General features: G+C 46.3%; 1 protein-coding gene across 1 annotated transcript in view; it reads right to left on the bottom strand.

Annotated features, from left to right (window-relative positions):
- The window catches only part of LOC116982112 (supervillin-like), a 199,414-nt gene that overhangs the window by 80,204 nt on the left and 101,390 nt on the right, over positions 1-17,820 (bottom strand). Inside the window, exons 13-16 of the mRNA XM_033035437.1 lie at positions 15,138-15,206; positions 14,862-14,933; positions 10,967-11,114; positions 3,267-3,362 (exon numbers count right to left, since the gene is read on the bottom strand). Coding sequence (XP_032891328.1) covers positions 3,267-3,362; positions 10,967-11,114; positions 14,862-14,933; positions 15,138-15,206 — 385 coding nt within the window. The remainder of the gene's footprint in view (positions 1-3,266; positions 3,363-10,966; positions 11,115-14,861; positions 14,934-15,137; positions 15,207-17,820) is intronic.

Genomic DNA, 17,820 nt, shown 5'->3' on the forward strand with positions numbered 1-17,820 from the left:
GTAGAGTTGCTGCCTTACAGCATCAGGGACCCAGGCTTGATCATGACTAGGGGTGCTGTCTGTATGGCGTTTGCACTTTCTCCCCGTAACCTGCGTGGGTTTTCTCCGAGATTTTCAGTTACAACAGGACACCGACCAGACCCCTCCATTTTTCACAAATATATTTCATTAAAATACGCTAATCTCTTCCCTTGCCATGCAACAGGCAAAGACCCTCCACTGATATTACCTTTTCTGGATCACATAAAGGCACAAGCAACACAAATAAGCTTATTCGCAATTAGCTGCATCCAATCTTGCAGTCGAACCTAAATGGTTTTAGACTCTAGATTTTAGAGATACTGAGCAAAGACAAGGCCCCTTGGTTCACCAAGTCTACGCCAACCAGCAATCACCACATTCACTATCACTATCCTACACACTAGGGACAATTTACAATTTACCGAAGCCAATTAACCCTCAAACCTGCACGCCTTTGGAGTGTAGGAGGAAATCAGAGCACCCGGAGAAAACCAATGGGGTACAGGGAGAACGTACAAACTCCGTACAGACAGCATCCATAGTCAGGATCAAACCTAGGTCTCTGGCGCTGTAAGGCAGCAACTCTGCCGCTGCACCACTGGGCCGCCCAAAAATGTTTCATCTTTCAATGTTTAGATATGTTTAAAATCTATCCTCCAGCTATGAATGTGCTCCTGAATTTATTTCGTCAGATCCTTTGCCAGACAGGAAGTGACTTCCTCACTGGTTATTGAGCAAGTGTCAGGCCACATGAAATTAACCCCATGTAGAAAAGCTTCATCTCCAGTTAAGCAATCTGCAAGTTGGAATAAATTACTCCCCAACCTTCCGTCAAACTGTTTGCAAGTGTCAGTCTGTAACATAACCAATTCATCCGATATCCATCCGCAGGCTTTCCTGGTGGCTTTCCCGGCTCACCTGCCAATCCTCACCACATTCCCAACTTCCACTCATGACAGACCTTCAACTAGGACAAGTTCCAGCAAGTATGAATAACTGGAGTCTTGATACAGGATGAACAAGCTGAAACAGAACCTATTGCTGTGTGGACAACTACAAAAATCTCATTTATGTGGCTCGCTGGGATAACAAACTAATAAATTATATAAATCAAAATATCTCTAAAATCCAAATTCTAAAGTAAAACAATGCGAGCTGAAATACAGAGCATAGAAGCATGAAGAAGGGTCTTGACCTGAAACATCACCCATTCCTTCTCTCCAGAGATGCTGCATGTCCCACTGAGTTACTCCAACATTTTGTGTCTATCTTCGGTTTAAACCCGCATCTGCAGTTCCTTCCTGCACATGAAGCATTTGTTGGTGGGACGAGATGATAGTGGGTGAGCAGAGGTTGTGGTGCATGGGTACATGAGCAGGTTGTTGGATCAAATGTGCTGTTAACTGCTGTGAACTCAGGCAGGCCCTTGCCCTCGGTGGCTCATGCTAAAGGCAATGGATCCTAATGTTTGGGAAGAAGAGGCTGGCATGGCCGTGCCAACACCTCTGCTTATCGTGATTGGTCGCAGATGCATTTCTGCCCAGCTAACTCTACTGGACTGTAATTAGAAGTATGTGGGATTGGAATTGTATTTTGTACTGGACTAAAGGATGATTCATGACCAACATAGCAGCAAGGGAATTTTCAATAAGGTTACGATCTATTAAACAAATAAACCAGAGCCGGAGGGTGACTTGGTCTAAGGGAGGTCCATCATGAAGCAGAATCTCACTCCAAGTTTAATCCTGGAGTGGAGACTGGAGGTCTGACTCTGAATTCATGTTGCTGTCCACCAGGTAGGGAAGGTCTTGTGCTTCATCCAATGGCCAAAGGGAACTGGCAATGACCTTCAGCCACACTGGGACAGTTTGACAGTGATTCTTGCCATGCATGGAGTATTTCAATGGCATTTCAATGGTTTCTATTGTCACGTGTACCAGGTAGACTGAAATACAATTTTTTGCATACAGCTCAGCAAAAGTATCTCTCCATTCAGTAAAGTATGCACAGAAATGCCTACTGAGTCCGAATGCTCAAGAGTCAAGTGTGTTTGATTGTTATATATACCAATAATGGAACAACACCATCTTTACTTGCAGTAGCTAACAAGCCCAAAAACACAATGTGCACAGATAAATATAATAATTACAATTTCAATAAATTAATAACTATGATACTAGTGCAAACAAAAACTCCATAGTGCAACCAAACACACACATTCATAGGTGCTGAGGTTAGTGTTGTGTGGTGTTCAATAGCTTGCTGGTTGCTGGGAAGGAACCAGCAGCATAATCAAGGACCTGTCCCACCGCGGTAACTCCCTCTTCTCCCCTCTCCCATCAGGCAAGAAATACAGAAGTTTGAAAACCCATACCTCCAGATTCAGGAACAGTTTCTTCCCAGCTGCCATCAGGCAACTGAATGGTCCTCTCACCAACTAGAACGGGTTCCTGACCTCCCATCAACCACATTGGAGACCTTTGAACTATCTAATGGGACATTGAACTTCAATGATATATCTTTGCACTAAATGTTATACCCTTTGCCCTTTACCCATGAACTGTGGATGGCTTGATGATATTCATGTATAGTCTTCTATTTGACTGGTCAGCCCACAATCAAAAGCTTTTCACTGTACTTCGTGACAATAATAATAAATTATTCTTAAATCTGGTGGTCATACTTTTCAGACACCTTTGCCTTCTTCCCAATGGGAGAAGTGAAATGTGAGTGTGGCCATGGTGGTGTGGGTCTTTGATGATATCAGCTGTCTTTTTGAGGCAGTGTCTCCTACAGATCCCTACAATGGTGGGGAGGTCAGTACATGTGATGGACCAGGCAGACCCTCCATTCCACATTAGGACTATTGCAAAGGAAGGCCTTGAACTTTATTTCGCCTTCCATCACAGTGAGGAATGTGTAGGAGTCACTGTGGTGGATGTTCATGTTAAAATGTGTTTTTGAGTCTGTTGCTTTTAATTGTATGACTGACCTGGCCAGTGAAATTCCTCGTATGATGCAAAACATACTTGACGAATAAAATTCTGATTCTGTTAAGATGTATGTACAATCATCTATAGATATTTCAGTTGTGGTGTACATTTCAGCAAGAGTGATGTTGATCCCCGAGTGCTTCTATAATGATCCTGATTTCAAATACCTCCTATTTTACTTTTGTTCCTGAGTTTGTTTCCTGAACGGATTGAAAGGTGGATCAAGCTGCAATATTCTGAAGGTTCACTCACCTTCGAGGGGTCTGGTCGGTGTGCTGGTCGCTGTGGCAACCTTCTTGAATGGAATAACTGCCTCGTCATTATTTCCTGCATTGGTCGACACTAACCCTGTAATTTATTAAACAGGGATTCAGAAAATTATAGACAGTTCTTTGAAAACAGCATGACAAAGACATGCTGATCAAAATGCCATTGAATCAAATGCTACTTTAAACTAAGATTTAAAAATAATTGATGTGTGGCTCTTTCTTACTAACCTGCTTGGTGCTGAGGCCGAATGGCCTACTCCTGCAATTATTGTCTATTGTCTATTGAGCCACACATATTAGTTGAGTTCACAGGCCCTAATGAAGTAATCTACCTCGACAACAGAATTACACTGGTCTATCAAGAGGAGAAAGAAACCAACCATTGCTTCTACTCACGATACCTTTCCAGGTACCTCAATTGACCAAGCTGATTGATTAATGAGAAACCCCATTGCTTCTATCTCTCTCTCTCTCTCCTCCACTCCCCTCCATCATTCCCTCTCTCTTCTCTCTCCACCATTTTCCTTTTCTACATCACCCCTCCACCTCTTATACAGGTCAAACTTCACATGATCATGTCCAACTGAAGTTCACTGCCTGAAGGGACAGTGAAATCGGAAATGACCCCCACATCTCAACATACCTGTAGAAGCATTTGGATAAAGGCTGCAACCAGTAGGGATTTGCACCAAGAACTGGGCTTAATCTGCAGTTCATGGTTGTCCGGGATGGACATGATCAATGGCGGACTGGCCAGGGTGTCAGCTTGCCCGATGGCAAGTGGGCCCCTGATGAAGTGATAGCAAGTGATGGCAAGTGGGCCCCTGTTAAATGATAGGATTGTAGTTGTGGGTGGGCCCCCTTTGTCTCCTGGCAACCAATATTTTTAGACACAGCCCGCCACTGGACATGATGGACTGAATAGCTTCTTGCTGTGCTGCAAACATTTATGGTTCCAGGTGTTTGTTGGTCTAGGCTCTCACTTCCCACATGCAGACATGTGGCAATGTGGACAGAGGCACAAGAACCAGCAGCTGCTGCAATCTTGAGCAAAAGACACAAAGTGTTTGAGTAACTCAGCAGGTCAGTCAGCCTCTTGGAGGACATGGATAGGCAACGTTTTGGATCGGGCGAAGTTTCGAAGGCAGGGATTCCTAGGCTAGACGTGTCCACATGGTTATAGAGGTCCCACCCTCACAAACACAACATTGGATAGTCATCTACACTGCAGGATAAAATAGTAAGATTAAACGAGAACTTACCAGTTTCAAGTTTGATCTGTATTTTATGAGGAGTTACGATGAGGGATTACGTGAAGAACCCGCTCAGTGCGCAGGCGCGGCATACTTCCAAGCAGCGGTGTGGAATCACAGATAGACACAGTTATTTGAAGTAAACATAGTAAAGATAAGGAGACATCAATTTATTAGTTTGATCCATATAATGAGGGTGGGAGCGGAGGGCACGTAATCCCTCATCGTAACTCCTCATAAAATACAGATCAAACTTCAAACTGGTAAGTTCTCGTTTAATCTTACTATTTTACTTCGGAGTCACGTGAGTGACTAGGTGAAGATTTCAAAGCTCTGTGATTTCAAACCGTGTAACAGTTTCATTTCACTCACTGCCGAAGTTCTTGAGGGAGGAAGTGTTATCGTAATCAACGAATGAGTCTATTTGTAGAAAAACACAATGGTATTTTTTAAACAATAACAACAAAGAATTAAGTTGCTCCCCTGGGCTTAAATTAAATATTTGCAGTTCGTAAATCTTTACTGCAAATAAACCAGGTTTTGCCAACGGCTTATTATAAAATTTCTGAACGGTCTTTTCCCCCCCACCATCCTGCTGTAGCCAGGATGTGGTCTATAGGCATGTCCATTCTTTAGCCGTCGACATGGATGCTGTCCTGGTGGAATAAAATTTGTACATGTTAGTGTTTATCCCAGCAGTTTCTAGCACCTGCTTGAGCCATCTCGCAATGGTTTGGCTCGTCACCCGACCATAAGGTTTTTGTGACTGACCCACAAGGCTTTTCATCTCCCTCGAATATTTTTGTTGTGTCTATGTAGGATAGTAGGTGGGTCATGGCACATAACCGTGGTTCTGGTGGGTAAGCCACGACTGGATTAGGTGTTCCTGGTCTGCTCTGTTTGATCAGTCGCTGGATAACGACAGATCTGGTCTGGAGCTGTGATCATGTTGTCCAGTCGCAATAGGTGTAGTGACTGGACCCTCTGAGCGGATACAAGTGCCATCAACATGAGCGTCTTTAGTGTAGCTTGCTCGAGGCCGGGGGATCTGGCTGGTGGCCATTCCCTGAGATATGTCAGGACCACACTGATATCCCAAATATGGGTATACCTGGGCTTAGGGCTTGATATTGTAAATGCCCATCATCAGTTTTACCACCAGTGGATGGGATCCCATCGCCTGTTGTCCTGGCGCTGGTTTGAGATAAGCAGAAAGAGCACTCTGCGCTGTGTTGATGGCACTGTAGCTGATCCCTACATCGTGGTGTAGATAGGCCAGGAACTCCAGTATGTTGGTGGCTGTAGCTGTTGCGTATGTTGTCCCTGTTTCCTGGCAGTACTTCTCCCTTTTTTGATGCTGGTTAAGTACTGCCTCTTGGTGGATGTTCGAAGGGATGCCGACATGGTGATGGTTTGTTTGGACAATCCCAGTTCCAGGTAAGGTCTGTTCAAACTTGCAACCCAGGCGTTTAATTTTCTCATGGCATGGGTGTTTAGCTTACCTGGTAGGTAAGTAGCTGATAGCCAAATATGTCTTTCGACACACCATTGCCAAAGCATGTTGACCAATTTGTCACATGATAATGATTTTATGCCACCCATATGGTTAATATAAGCCATCACCGTAGTATTTATCAATTTGTAACCGAACATGCAAGTGCTGCATATTAGATACATATGCTTTTAAACCATACAAGGCGCCCAACATCTCTAGATAGTTAATGCCCAGTGTAAGTAGTAATGATGACTCTAGGTTAGTCCATCTACCACCTGTGCTGGATATGGAGTTAGTCGCTCCCCAGCCTTGAGCACTGGCATCTGTTTGAGTAACTAAAGTAGGGTTAGTGATAAAGATAGGGCTGAAACTATGCCAAACGTTTTCTGCCCACCACTGTAGCTCTGATATTGCTTCAGTGGGTAAGTTCATGACACGATCATAGTGACCTGTATGTCGTTTTATTGCCTGTACCTTTGCTCTCTGTAAATTTTTTGATAGTGCAAAGGTCCGAATTGTGTAGCCGGAAATGCTGCTACCATTTCCCCAATTACTCTTGCTACTTGTCGAATAGTTGGTCGCTCGTTGACCATTAAATTGTTGCATGATTGTGCTAATTCAACCATTTTTGCCTTTGGCAAGGTAACAGTCATCTGGACTGAGTTAATTGTGAAGCCCAGGTAGTCCATGATAGTGGATGGCTTCAACTTAGATTTATCTGGATGTAGGACGAACCCCAGAGTTTCGAGGAGCTGTTTTGTAGCTGATACTGCTGCCACAGCCAATTCCATCATTTTCCCTACTATCAGAATATCATCCAGATATGCCATGACAATATGTTTTTGTTTTTTTATTGTTGTTTTTTTTGTTGTTGTTTTTTTTGTTGTTGTTTTTAGTATTGCCATGGCTGGGTTCAATATTTTGGTGAATAATCTTGGGGCTGAAGTTAGCCCATAGGGCAATGCTTTGTACCATCCAGATAAATTTTAGGTATCTGCGATGATCCTTGTATATGGGTACTAGATAGTAAGCATCTTTAAGATAAATGCTTGCCATGAAGTGTCCTTTGGAATTCAGTTGTTTGGCAGTAACATATGTCTCCATTCGCAGTAACAAATGTTTCCATTTTGAAATGTATATACTCAACAAACATATTTAGGGATGTTAAGTCAATGATGATGCGACATCCACCATCTTTTTTGGTTTTAGTGAATATGTTTGATACAAATTCCAAGGGTTCATGTTTTGTTTTTTCAATGATACCCTTTGTAACTAGTCTCATCAGTTCAACTTGTCCTTCTCGTCTCTCTTTTACTGAGAGGGAGAATACCCTTTGGGGTAAATGCTGAACTGGTGGCAAGTTACCTGATATAAACTGTATTTTGTATCCACTAATGCCATTGAGTATATACTGATCACTCGTGATAGACTCCCATGCTGCTTTAAACTGGTGCAATCTACCTCCTGTTAGTATTAAGCCTCCACCTCCCAAAAGTTGATAGGAACCAGACCCACCTACCTCCATGGTTACGGGTATTTCCTCTGATTCCCTTTGGTCGGACGAGGCTTGCGAGGTGTCTGATGTGGTGTGTTTGTTGGGGTTGGAGCATTTTCCATGGGGTCCGCTCTGGGCCCTGGTCTAAAAAAGACTTACGGTGAAAGTAAGCGGACCCCGAGCTTTCACCAGTGTTGAATGGCGGATGTTTACTGGTGGATGCGGCGGGGTGCTGCCACTTGGTGGTGTGTGTTTTCAGTTTGCTCGTTTTATACCCTGCCTTCATGAGGCCTTGAGTTCTTGAGGCCTCGGTCATGTCCTTCATGCGTTTAGGTAGGTCTTTCCAGAAGAGCAGCCTGTCTGGCTCATCGGCTGGTGTTTTACACAGCCCGGCAAATCGAGGATTGATGGCAGGTTTGATGATTTCTTTCCGCAGATTATTAATTTCAAGCTGCGTGTTACACAACAACACGAGTGTATCCTGTTGATTGGTGGTCATCTCGGTGTTGTTTATAGAACGAGCAAACGAAGTGATGCCTGCTGTCAATAGTCGGAGTATCCGCTGCAGCTTTAGCTCGTGGTGCCGGATGGTTGCCCCAATGTGTCCCCAGATTTGGCTGTTCACCGCTGGTACTTTTAGAGATTCACAGTTCTCCGGCGCCGTATAGGTATCTAAAGCTTCATTAATCACCTGCTCCTGCAGAGCTCTGTTGGAAAGGTGATTGATACTTGCCGCTAGTTTGGCCTCTAGCGGTTCCCCTGCACGGGGTTTTGACACATAGCGGCCCACTACACCAAGCAGCTGTTCCTGCTCCTGCACCCCCTGCATACTCCCGAAATCTTCAGCCATAACCCCTTGTTCTGGACCAGCCCAGTACTGGTCCCCAAAGCTATCCTCTGGAAAGGAGGATGCAATGGACAGTGCAGGAGGCACTGTAGAGGGAGTGCCTGACCTCCCTCTGCAAGAGCTCCCCTCCCGGGGTGCACCTTGCTGGAGCACCTGCTCCAAGAGCCGCTCCATGCGGCTCAGGCGGCTGTCCCTCCCCCTCTTGGGTGGAGAGACGTCCCCGTCCGACGAGTCGGATGCCACCGGCTCTTCCGTTTGGCTTTGCCTCCAGCCCGCTGTTCAGGCGTTAGCGGAGCTGGACTCGGCTCGGTGTCGGGGATAGCGGAGCGCCTGGATAGCGCTCCTACCGCCTGTTGCTGCCCCCCCTTCTCCTCTTGCGGAGTTGGACGGGGGGCAGATTTCTTCGAAAGTCTTGTCTTGAGTGTAGACATTCTGCAAGAGAAGACAGCCGGCTCTTCTTCGGTAAGGAAAGCCGACTTCTGTTCACTTACCTGACGGTCCTCTTTGAAATTGCAGCGGGAGCTGTTTGACTTCCGCTGCTGCCGCTGTTGCACTGCTGGCGTAATGCCGCGCCTGCGCACTGAGCGAGTTCTTCACGTAGTCACTCACGTGACTCCGAAGTAAAATTACACTTTATCCCACACATCTTAACCTGCCCAGCAACATTCCAGTAGCTGTTCTGTGATTGAACTGTGTGATAAAGCAACCTTTTTCTGTGTTTTGAACCAAATTCTGATGCAATTTTTGGGGATTTAGTTTTCACCCTTAATTTCCACCACTTCCCCTTCCCCAAACGTCTCTGCACAGAAATTGGATTGCGTGGCCTCTGCTTTGCGCACCATTTGTGATTCAGTTGGCAGACCCAATAATAGAATGTGAACTCATTCCAGAATGTTGAAACATGCAGATGGAAGGTGAGGAGCTGTTCCTCTACCTTGTGTTGGGCCTCACTGTAACAGTACAAGGGTCACAGTCCCAGGAGTCAAAGTGGGAGCTGGGTGGAGTTTTAAAGTAGCATCAACGGGAGGATCAGGGTCACCCTTGTGGACTGAATGCACATGTTCTGCAAAGCAAGCCTTCAATCTGTGTTTGTTTTCTCCAATGTAGAAGAGACCACATTGTGAACACTGAGTCCAAACCCTCGAGTGGAAGAGTGCAAATAAATCGCTGCCTCATCTGCAAAAAACTGTTTGACGATGCAGCAATTGTCCTTGCATCTACCATAGACCCGACACCAGATACTGCAACCTGGAGCAAAATACCAACGGTTGGTCGAAATCAGCAAGTCAAGCAGCATATATGGAGGCAAAGGGATGATTGTCCTTTTGGGTCAAGACCCTGCATCAGGACTGAGAGTGTAGAGAGAAGATGGCCAGTGTCTAAAGGGAGTGTGTTACCTGAATTGGAAAATTCATTATTCTCCGTGCTCAGGGTTCAGTGGTCTGTTAATCGGGTCTAGTGGCTCAGGGCTCGTTGCTAATGGCCAGTGGTTAGTGGTTAGTGCTCAATGCTCAGTGTCTGCTCTGTGCTCCCTCAAGCTGCAAGAGCTGTGATTTATTGTTTTAAAGACACAAAGTGCTGGAGTAACTCTGTGGGTCAGGCAGCATCAGTGGAGTAGGGGTCGGGGCCAGGGTCCACTGTTAAGTCACTCGCCTTTTACTACAAAGTTGTCAAACTCCAAAATGCCACTTCTCAGGGTTCTGCGGGCCCACAAAGTGGTGATACACACACACACACACACACACACACACACACACACACACACACACACACACACACACACACACACACACACACACACACACACACACACACACACACACACACACACACACACACACACACACACACACACACACACACACACACACACACACACACGCACACATATATATGTCCATGTATGCATTGTGATGTCTAACTCTGGATGCCATTCTCAGTGGTGTGACCATTGATATCAAGGCCCAGCGATACAGGGCCTTCTTTATCAGGTACTACTTTTAAGCTAGTACACCAAGAAGAAGTTACAGATGGTTGACTTTTAGATGAACCCTCCACCCTCTGTCCTGTCTCACCATCCCCCTCCTCTACCATGGCCTGATCCCCATCTCAACCCTCCACCATTAGAGCCCCTGACCTCCCATCCTATCTTGACACAAGCCCCTGTTGATACCCGTGGCTGACCCTAAAGGTCATGACCTCATCATCCCCTCCCTAGCTGATGCTCCTCCTTATGTCCGACTTGGGACTCTGTTCCCTGCTCACCCACCCAGCCTCTCACCCCCAACACAAGACCAACTAGCTCTGAGAATCTGAGGCATGACAGGACCATGACCTGGAATCTCACCCAGCAGTAGAGGGAGATTAGGTCATCCTCAGGGGCTGAGAAGTGGCCTTCCCAGGGAAGAATCAGGGAGACTTGTCCTCCATGTCCCCACTTGACTTGTTTGTGCCATGCCCACAAGTGGTTTAAAACATAAATGGAAGGAAGGGAGAGAGATGAAAATGAACCTTGGCACACTGGTTTTGGCAACTCGTCACTTCATTGAGTTGCCAAAACCGGACGCTGTAGGAGGGAGAAAGTGATGCTGACCTTTCTTCACCATACGTGCAGCCACGGTGAACTGTGTGGAGTCGTTGAATGCACCTTTGCCCTTCATTTTCCACTGCTCCTCGCTCACAGAGATCAGCTGTTTACGCTCCTCCAGCGATATCTTTCCCCCGATATCGGTCGCTGTCCTCTAACAGAGAGAAAACCGCTTTCAACACTCTTGTTACAAGCAAGGTCACGTTGGTTTACGCAGAAGCACCGCACGGAAGCAATTCACCTCTGGATGAACTATCTGCTGAGGGTATAGAGCCGCTACCTCACCGCTCCAGTGACCAGCGTTGATGCAGTTCCCAGATGCTGATTGTGTGGAGTTTGCACGTTCTCACGGGTGACTATATGAGTTTCACATGGGTGTTCCGGTTTCCACCCACATCCCAAAGATGCATAGTTTAGTTTAGGGTACAGCACAGAAACAGGCCCTTCGGCCTACCGAGTCCGTACTGACCAGCGATCCCTGCACATTAACACTACCCTACACACATAGGTTGGCTGATTAACGTGCCGATGAATTGCCACGTACTGTATGTAGGTAAGTGGAAGAAAACGGTGGGTAGGAGGGATGTGGATGGGAATGTGGGGGATAAAGTGGGATTTACGTAGGATTGGTGTAATTGAGTGATTGATGTGGGTTGGGGTGGGTTTGACAAATCTAAGGACATGTTTCTGCGCTATAAAGCTGCATGCTTGAAAGAGGAGGCTTTACTATCAAACCACATACAGAAAGTTCCAGGAAGAACATTGATTTGCATGCCTTCATATCTAGAATATTATATGTGATTTGATTTGAGATATTGAAGTTTTTGAAAGAAGTTGAGAACTTGGATAGAATCTTTTTTTTGTTAATTGGAGATTCTAAAAGCAGAAAGTAAATATCAGAAAGCCACTTGGGAGAAATGTTGCAAAATAATTGATAAAACAGATTAGGGAAGAAGTCTGGAACTCCCTCCAACAGAAACAAATTGCATGTTGGCCTTCATTGCCAGAGGATTTGAATTTAGGAGCAAGGAGGTCCTACTGCAGTTGTACAGGGCCCTGGTGAGACCGCACATGGAGTATTGTGTGCAATTTTGCTCTCCTAATTTGAGGAAGGACATTCTTGCTATTGGGGGAGTGCAGCGTAGGTTCACCAGATTAATAACCGGGATGGCGGGACTGACGTATGAGGAAAAATGGGTCGCCTGGGCTTGTATTCACTGGAATTTAGAAGGATGAGAGAGGATCTTATAGAAACATTCTTAAAGTATTGGACAGGATAGATGCAGAAAAAATGTTCCCGATGTTGGGGGAGTCCAGAACCAGGGGTCACAGTTTAAGAATAAGGGGTAGGCCATTTAGGACTGAGATGGGGAAAAAGATTTTCAACCAGAGAGTTGTGAATCTGTGGAATTCTCCGCCACAGAAGGCAGTGGAGGCCAATTCACTGGATTAGATTTAGCTCTTAGGGCAAAAGGAATCAAGGGATATGGGGAAAAAGCAGGAACGGGATACTGATTTTAGATGATCAGCCATGATCATATTGAATGGTAGTGCTGGCTCGAAGGGCCGAAAGGCCTACTCCTGCAGCTATTTTTTTCTTTGTTTCTAGTAATTGGCAGTGTGGGGAGTGCAGACAGAACATGGTGTCAATGATTACCAAAGAGCAAGGCAGAGATGTAAATATGTTCCCACATTAAAACGCCAAGTAATCTTTCCTGGTCTGAAAACATTGCAGCTTTGAGACCCAGTGGCATCCAAACAATCTACATCCCTCAACACATAAGAGGGAAGGTTTTCACTCATAAAGTTAGTGCACACCTTCTCAAATTGTGTTGTGTCGGTCTCTGTATTTGTAAACACCTTAAAATGGCTTGCTTCATATTTCCTTGCATCAACCAACACTATTTACCAATTATTTGGGCTATTCAACCTCTCAACATCATTGACGGGCTGCCAACTGTACCACCAGGCAACTACAGCAGTAATTAAAGGTAAACAGAGCGGTGAACAGAAAGTTTCCTGTCCAGCCACTCCTATCAAACAAACGCTGGGATCCAGATGTATCTTACGATTGTAACATGCAGTTGGTTAATTTAGAGATACAGAGCGTAAACAGGCCCTTCGGCCCACCTAGTCTGCACTGCCGACCAGTGATCCTCGCACATTAACACTATTATTACAGTTTTTACATATATAGCAAGCCAATTAACCTACAAACCTGTATGAGCGGTCATGGGGAGAACATGCAAACTCCATACAGACAGCACCCGTACTCATGATTGAATGCCGGTCTCTGGCGCTGCAGTGCAGTAAGGCAGCAACTCAACCGCTGCGCCACCGTGTCACCCTGCAGCCAGATATAAGTATCTGTCTCACCACCACATTCTCTGATCCATTGACCCAATCCAAGACTCGCAGCCTGAAACACTCTCATTGCACCCAGCACTTGGAGAAGAAATCCTGGAGTTTCGTGTTGTGGGTAAACTGCTCACTGACCTCCCTCATCAACTAATGGCACTAATTTTAAGTTCACAAGTTATAGGAGCAGAATTAAGTCGTCTACTCCAGCATTCAACCATGACTGACCTATCTTCCCCTCTCAACCTCATTCTCCTGCCTTCTTCCCATACCCCTAGACACCCACACAAATCAAGCTTTTGTCTCTGCTTCCTTGACTGTCTGCAAGTTTTGTGCCCCTACCGTAACAAATACAAACATTTCAATCAAATCATTTCCGTTCTTGTCTGGTGAATGGCACAAAACAATGGCTCGTGTTTGATGTTAACTTCCTGAAACTCAACCATTTACACAAAGACATTTAAGCTTATAACTAAACTATGTACACACACAAAATATATTTGGATACCAGGTAGTGAGTTTAAAGGAGTACGGGTAAACATTCAACCAGACTTTTATTGGGAAGCCTTTTCTTGTAAGAATGACAGTGGAATAAAAGGTGACCCAGCCCATTTTCCAATTTTCAATTCACTGGGGTAACTTCCCATGTTGAATGTGAGGTTTAAAAGTCATTCATGAATTCCAATATCCTGGTGCAAAACTTTTCAAGTAAATCAAAAATAGTTATTTGATAGCCCTTTGTAAAGGAGTTTAGCTGAGGGTTGGTGCCATTGTTATTCCCCTGTTGTTCAGACATGAATGGGACCAAACTCACAGGCAGCATAGCACATCTGGGGCTCTTTTCACATCATACAGCAGAGTCGTCTTTCTTGCTAAACAGGCTGAGCCAGTTGCAGCACCTGTGCCTGAGGGTAAAGTATAGAGGCAGAGCCCTGCAACGTCAACCAGAGTGGCTGCGTGGCAATTCTCAGGGCCCTGCACAGGAAGAGTAACACAACACATGTAGATCTAGTGTTATGTCTATATGAATGCATGTCGATGGAGTAATTTTGTGGGTCAGACAGCATCTCTGGAGAAAAAGGATGGGTGATTTTTGGATCGGGATCCTTCTTCAGACAATCTTCATGAAAACATGTTGATGTATTGTATGTATATGCATTTGTGTGCGTGTGTATGTATATGTATATATACATAGATACACACACATATAGATAGATATATAGAAACATAGAAACATATATATATCATATAGATATACACGCACACCCCCTGCACAATTTGTTAATTATCAATATACATCAATATATATACATAATCAAACCACCCATATGGTCTTGTACATGTAGTTAATAATAACTGTCAAGGGAAATGCAGGTGAATATCACCTAAGGCACTAAAGAGAGAAAGGTGAGGAGGCTATTTGTGAATGGTATCAAGGGTAACTGGGAGGGTGTAGGCATGGAGTGTGCATGAGGTAACACTCACTCACAGATATCCACTGCTCCCTCTACAGCAAAGTCATGATAAATAATGAAATGTTCACCTTTCGTCTCCACAGATACCCAGGGCCGCTCTGATTAAACGCCGCCGCTTTGACCTTGAATGAAAGTGCTTCCTTTGGGATGAGAGACAGAGACAGAGACAGGAAAGTGAGAAAGTGAGAACAAGAGGCAGCAAATGCAGCAGTAGCTTGTAGTCCACAGTCACAGTGAGAGGAACCTTCGCCCAGGCCTGTGTGAACACCGTGGCTGACAACAGGTCTTTAATAACACTTAGTTAATAACACTGGGCATGAGACATGGGTCGGGATACTGCTCACCTGGTCATAACATATGATGTACTGGCATTGTCTAGCAACAGGGGAATAGATGGAGGAATAGACAGGGTCCTACAGGTGTGAGGAGAGACAGAATGAAGGAAGGTTAGAACAAGATGTTATAGGACAGCCCAGCAGAAGCAATGGCAGCAAACTATACAGAACCCTTCATCTCTTAAGCCTTAGATACAAATATATGTAGCAGCAGTAATCAGCAAGCAACTACAAAATTAACATCAATCAAGGTAGTGGAAACAAGTTAGTTAAGCCTTCACCAATAGAGGTTAAATATTGTTCAAATATCACCACTGCTTTAACCTATAGTTTTTTACTTAGTGGACAATAAGCAGACCATAAATCGGATTTTATCTCAATACTAGACCAGGGCAGACATTGGGCCGGTCCCCACAAGGCAATATTCCACCACTGACCCATAGCTCTCAACTACGCAGGCGCGGCTGACGGGTTCCCATTGTGACGCCAGAGATCCCCGTTGTGACGTGAGTCACGGCAAACCCTCCCCCAACAGCGCAGGTGCGGCCGGCAAGTGGGAGCGCGACAGCGACGTTTTTAAAGTTCAAAATGGCAATAACCTGTAAAATATAAGATCAATGTGAACTAATCTCACTCTCCCTCTTCAATCCTCTATTCCCCGCCTCCATTATCCTCTCTCTCCACACCATCCACCAACCCTCCTCTGCTTCCTCCCCTCACTCTCTCCCTCCCCTCCTCCCTCTTCCCCCTCCCCTCCTCCATTACCTCGGCATCCCTCTTCCCACCCCTATCCTTCTTCATTCCCCCTCATCCCCCAGCACTCCCTCCTCGTCCTCTTCACCATCCCTCTTCTTTCCCCTTTTCGCCTCCCTTCCCAGACTCCCTCCCGCACCGCTCCCTCCCTCTCCTTTCCCCTACCCTCATTCACTCCCTCCCCCTCCATAACTCCTCTCCCCTCCACACCCCCTCCTCTGCATGTATCACCCTGCTCCCCCACTCCTCACTTCGCCCCTATCCCACTGCCACACATCTCCCTCCTCAACTCCCCCACTGTCCTCCTCTCCCTCTATCTCCCACTCCCTACCTCCTCTACCCCCCCCCCCGCACTCTCCCACCTCACCTCCACCAGTATCCCCTCCCTCTCCCCTCCCTCACCTGTTCTATCACCCTACACCCCCACTCCTCACCTCCCCCCTATCCCACCCCCCACAATGAAAATCGCTTTAAAAAAAAAAAAAATCTCAATGAAAATCATGTTTTTTCTTTAAAATAACCTAAACACAATGTTATATTGTTAATGAAAATGGAAGAATTAGATTTAAATGGATTTTTTAAAATCGCAATTTTTAATGTAAATGGGATCCCATTGTGGCGTCATTGTGATGTCAAACGCAAGGGGGGTTGTGGGGAAGGGGGCGGTGGGGAAGGGGGGTACTGGGAAGGGGCGGTATGGGGAAGGGGGGTGTGAGGAAAGGGGGAGTGGAGGAAGTGGTGTGGGGGAAGTGGTGTGGGGGAAGTGGTGTGGGGGAAGTGGTGTGGGGAAGGGGGGGGTGAAGGAAGGGGGGGTTGGGGGAAGGGGGAAGGGGGAGTGGGGGAAGGGGGGCTGGGGAAGGCGGGGTGGGGGAAGGAGAGGCGGAGGAAGGGGGGGTTGGGGGAAGGGGGGGGTGGGGGAAGGGGGGCTGGGGAAGGCGGGGTGGGGGAAGGGGGGCTGGGGAAGGGGGGGTGGGGGAAGGGGGGCTGGTAAAGGCGGGGTGGTGGAAGGGGGGTTGAGGGAAGGGGGAGTGGGGGAAGGGGGAGTGGGGGAAGGGGGGCTGGGGAAGGCGGGGTGGGGGAAGGGGGGCTGGGGAAGGCGGGGTGGGGGAAGGGGGGTGGTCACAGCAGATGCAGCTTGCACTCTGCTCACCCCGCACCTTCAGCTTTTGGCCTCACGCAGCAGGTCCCGGTCCCACTGCTGCTCATGGACTCAGCCCCGCCCCCGGGGCTTTATTCTCCGCGGGTGCCGGAAGGAGCGTTACGTTCAAGGTGACTGACAGGCGAGATGACCAATCCGCTGATCTCACGATTTTTTAAACCTTCATAACTTTTCTAATATTTCACCGATCAGAACAAAACTTGGTGTGCTTGGAGCAGAGGAGAACGGTGAGTACTGTGGCGAAAAATCCTAGTGATATAGGTTACAGGGCAGCTAACATGACCATAGGACCTGCAACTTTGACTACTTTCAAAATGTACATGGTCCTTACAATGTGGTGACCATGGTGAGCACTGACCATGTCAATTGGAGAACATCAGAATAAACGTCACAATAATCAAGCACAAGACCAAGAGTGAAAAGGTATTGTGTTGGAAGGAAATAAAGATGCTGGTTTACACCAAACATAGACACAAAGTGCTGGAACAATTCAGCGGGTCAGGCAACATCTATGGAGAAAAAGGATGGGTGACGTTTCAGGTTGGAACCCTTGTTCAGAGTCTGAAATGTCACCCATCCTGTGTCCCCAGAGATGCTGCCGAACCCACTGAGTTACTCCGGCACTTTGTGTCTATCTACTGAAAAGGTATTGGTGAGATTGATAGATTAGGAGGTGGGAGTCCTCTGTTCCCAGAATGTGTTCAGTTTTGGTGCATTACGTTTCCCTCAATCCCTCCTGAAACAATTCAACCTTGCCTTTGAACTGTTTCTTCAACATAA

Source organism: Amblyraja radiata, chromosome 16 (assembly GCF_010909765.2).
Source record: "Amblyraja radiata isolate CabotCenter1 chromosome 16, sAmbRad1.1.pri, whole genome shotgun sequence".
NCBI classification, from domain to species: Eukaryota; Metazoa; Chordata; class Chondrichthyes; order Rajiformes; family Rajidae; genus Amblyraja; species Amblyraja radiata.